Below are 4,182 nucleotides of genomic sequence, written 5' to 3'. Positions count from 1 at the left end.
GTTGCTGGTTCTACGTAGCTCAAGATCTCCCAGATCTAGTTGTCAATTTAATATAGCAAAGCTTCTCAAACTTTTTCCCTCAGTGTGGACCATAACTTAATAGACAAGCTCTCTCAGGGACATACTGCCTATCACTTGAAACTGCATAATATTGCTTTAGCAACTACGGATCATAATTTGTGAACTGCCATGACATACCAGTTTCACTGGACTCTGGATACAGTTTCAGTCAATGCTTCCTACTTCCTTGCCTTTGTGGTGTTGTATTAATTTTTTATTGTTTCAAGAATGTGGCTTTATTTAATGACTACTATTAAACTAATTTGCAAAGAAATTATGTAAGCATTTAACACTTACTTTAATTCTTTCTTAACTTCTTCATAATCAGCCTGTCCTTTCAGTTTTTCTTCCAGTTGCTTAAAAAAAAAGATTTAATTACTTAGATTTTTTTAGTAGGCGTTCAAAATCATATTCAAATAATTCTTTATATACAGCAAAGAAAACAAAAGTTAGGGTTAATGATTCATACCTAATTTACATATATCAAAAAACAATATTATACATAAATTATAGCTGGATGCAATGTTTTTTTCTTTGTTTACATAGTGTCAAACATTGTACTATTGACTATCATAATTTAGCTGGTTGTATTGCATTGCATTATATTCAATAAACATATTTTTAGGGAAAGTGTTTACATTCTTACAAGGCTATTAAAAACAAAAGCATTGCTTTGGCACAATACTATAAAGTGTTATAGCTACTGTATAGTCTTTTCTACACTAAGAGTTAAAGAATTAACTGGATGCCTTAGGCTTGTAACACATGTACACTGCTATGCATCCAAGCAAAACAGATGTACCAAGTGCTTTTACAATACTTTCTTATTGCAATAACCAATATGATTATATATGGGAGATGAAATATCGAGACCATCATTGAGATCTGCACAGCAGGTGTTTTTGCTCAGGTCTGGATGACCTGTTGCAGTTTGAGTAATTTCTATTCACTATGGAGAAGATGCAGTTTGAAATGAACTTTCTAACATAATAAAATACCGCACATTTAAACCTTACTCAAAAGCCCCCTCTCCCAATACCCATGCTCAAGTGCTACAGGATAATTGCTTCAAGAAAGCTTAAAATGTACTGGTATATTAAGTGTTGCCAGTTGCAGCTGACAGATGTCACATGGCATTCCCCAGAATGGTTTCTTTGCTTGGTACAGGCACACACTCTCTAAGCAAGGAAAGACGAGGAGATCTTTGGGCTTGCAGTCTCCACTGACAAGTTGGGAAAAGTTTTGGTTTTCTCAACTGTTTTCATTTTTGATCAAAATGATCCAAACTGATAATAAGTATATACAATTAAAGTAAACACACTCCCCCCTGCTGCCCAATTTTGACAGCTAGGACTGCATTTTTGAAGCATAACATAAGTACAGCCCATATGCTTTACAGCAATAAAGTACAGCATGGCAAGAAACAACCAAGTACTGTGCTGACTTTTTAAAGCACTGAAAAATTATAATGGCAAAATATGCACAGAATTCAAAATTTCATTGAATGACAATGAGATGCAGGGACGAACTTCTTTTCATAGATGGAAAGGGATATCTAGAATACGAAGAAAAATTAACACAGGGTGTGTCTACATGTGCTATTAATGCAATACAGGCTTCCTGTACAGTAAAATACTGTGCAGTAAGTCTGCCCCCCAAGAGTCTATCTACATGTACACCCTGTTGGGAACAAATCTGCTCCTGCTCTTTGCTGCCCCCCCACAGGAGCCAGGGAGAACTCCAGGCACCCTGGGATACTAGCCCAGGGGCTGGCAGGGTTCATGCTGGTCTCGATGCACATGGGGCCAGGACAGCCCTGCTGGCTGGGGTCCTGATCTGCATGGGGCACAAAGTCAGCTGCCACTACAGCAGACAGAGCTCTCCTGGCCCTGTGCACATACAGCTGGCAGCAAGCCTGATGCCCAGTAGGGGGCCAGGCAGAAGCTGTCCCCACTAGCCAGGGGCTTCCCCACCTAGCCAGGGACTTACTGCCAGCTGACCCAGAGGTAGGACAGCTCCCGGCCAACCCCCTCCTGGGTGGGGCGGGGGGCTTGCTGGCAAGATGCCCCAGAAGTGGGAAAGCTGCGGGAAAGCCCCTGGTTAAGTGGGGAAGCAGAAATTCCCCAGTCTTGGTGCTGCTCCCCAGTCTTGGTTCTCAAGGGGAGCTGGGAGTCGCACAGCACCAGGATGAGAGTGGGAGGGAGGGCAAAGACTGACCTCGTTCCAAAGCTGATCGGCTCCCAGCTCCTGTGGGGAGCCGGGAACTGAACAGTGCCAGGACTGGAGACAACGAACTCCCCTGCCCCTTGTGGCCCCCTGCTGGTGTGGCCGACTGGGAGCAAATCTGCTCCCAGTCAGCATTTACATGAGTGGCACTGTGCAGTAGCTAATGTGCAGTTAATCTATTGCAGGGGTTTTCAACCTTAATTTTTAACAAAAAAGGTTGAAAACCTTCGGTCTCCAAAGTTTCAGCTCATGTACCCCTTTATATTAAAATTATTTGGATGGGGCTGAGTGCGCACACGCACACATATGCACACTCACCCCCAGCAGATAAGTCTGTGGGGGAGGGAAAAGGGCTGGGGCGGCAGATTAAGGCCCCCACGGTGACAGAGGGAGGCACAGACAGGGGCAGGGGTGAATGGGGCCCTGGCTGGGTTGAGTTGTGGGACAATAGGAGCCTAAGCAGGTCATCCACAGGGGTGTGTGTGTGTGTGGGGGGGGGGGGGGAAGCTCCCACCACTGCGTGCACCCCAGCAGAGACCTGGGAGCCACGTGCCCCCCGATCTGTGTGCAGGGCAGAGGCGGTTGCATGCTGGGCTTTGTGCACCACTGTGGCTGCCCCGGTAGTAGCGCAATGCCATGTGCCTGCCTCCTGCCCACCTGGTGGTGGGACACATGTGGTGTTGGACTGCTCCCGGGACAGCCGCAGTGGTGTGCAAAGTCAAGCATGCAGCAGCAGCTGCCTCCACCCCACGCACAGGTCAGGGGGCACGTAACCCCCGGCTTCTGCCAGGGTGCACGCAGTAGCAGGAGGACCCCCCCACCCATACCCTCTACAACCTTTTAAAGTACCCCCAGGGGTATGTGTACCCCTGGTTGACAACCACTGATCTATTGTATTGGCATCCTTTTGTTTGTGAGAGACAGTGAATATTGCAGCCTACGACGTAGATGGTTTGCAAAGTCTCATGTGACTGAATAGTCCAATCTGAGATTTGCATGATCTGTGGCAGTGGTTGCAAGTGTATGTGTCATGGTTAGGTGGTTCGAGAGCTGCTTGCTTCCTACAGACTCTTTTCTCTTTAAGCTGTTGGAGCCAATTCCTGTTGTAGACTTTAATGCTGCGGTGGAGACAATGACACTACTTGTTCCAATCACTTGCCAAGGTTTCCCATTGGTTTTCCTGTTGTTCTCGTTCCTTCCAACAGTTCCCCATAGAGAATGTCCTTGGGTACGCATCCATCTTCCAATCTGCTCAGATGGCTAGCCAGCGCAGTCATCTCGGTCTGAGTAGGACTGTCACACTTGGTAAATTTGCCCTTTGAAGAACTCTGCATTGGTAACTTTATCTTGCCATTTGATGTTGAGTATGTGGCATAAACAGTGCAGATGGAAGCTATTTAACCTTTTCTCTTGATGTCTGTAAGTTGTCCACGTTTCCCCAACATCCATAAGAGTTCTGAATATGCAAGCTTTGTACACTAGCATTTTCATCTCGATGGTAAGTTTTGAGTTGTTCCGTGGTCTTTTAGTTAGTCTGCTGAACGGCCTTTCCGATGCGAACATTAAGTTGTTCATCCAGTGAGGCTGGTGGTCACTGTAGAACCTAAGTAGCTGAACTTCTGGACTACTTTTACCTGGTTCTCATTATGGATGATTGATGGATCTTGTGGAACTCCCGGTCCTAGCAAAACTGCTTTCTTTATGCTGATAGTGAGAGCAAATGCCTGACAAGCTCTTGAAAGGCAAGCCATAAGTTCTTGTAGTAGGCCTTCATCCTGGGCTGTAAGGGCAGCATCTTCAGCTAACAGAAACTCCCTGATACGCACCTTTCTAACTTTAGTCTTTGCCTCAAATCATGACAGGATGAAGAGTTTCCCATCTGATCTTATGTGAAGG

The 4,182-nt window shown here is 45.6% G+C and overlaps 1 protein-coding gene across 9 annotated transcripts in view; it reads right to left on the bottom strand.

The window, feature by feature from the left end:
• Positions 1-4,182, bottom strand: part of CUX1 (cut like homeobox 1) — a 549,359-nt gene that overhangs the window by 139,483 nt on the left and 405,694 nt on the right. For all 9 annotated transcript variants that reach the window (XM_019511454.1, XM_019511458.1, XM_019511453.1 and 6 more), the window contains exon 12: positions 358-416. In XM_019511454.1, coding sequence (XP_019366999.1) covers positions 358-416 — 59 coding nt within the window. The remainder of the gene's footprint in view (positions 1-357; positions 417-4,182) is intronic.

Source organism: Gavialis gangeticus, unplaced genomic scaffold (genome assembly GCF_001723915.1).
Source record: "Gavialis gangeticus isolate Ggan-Ray unplaced genomic scaffold, GavGan_comp1, whole genome shotgun sequence".
Lineage (NCBI taxonomy): Eukaryota > Metazoa > Chordata > Crocodylia > Gavialidae > Gavialis > Gavialis gangeticus.
This window is presented reverse-complemented; position numbering and strand designations above follow the sequence as displayed.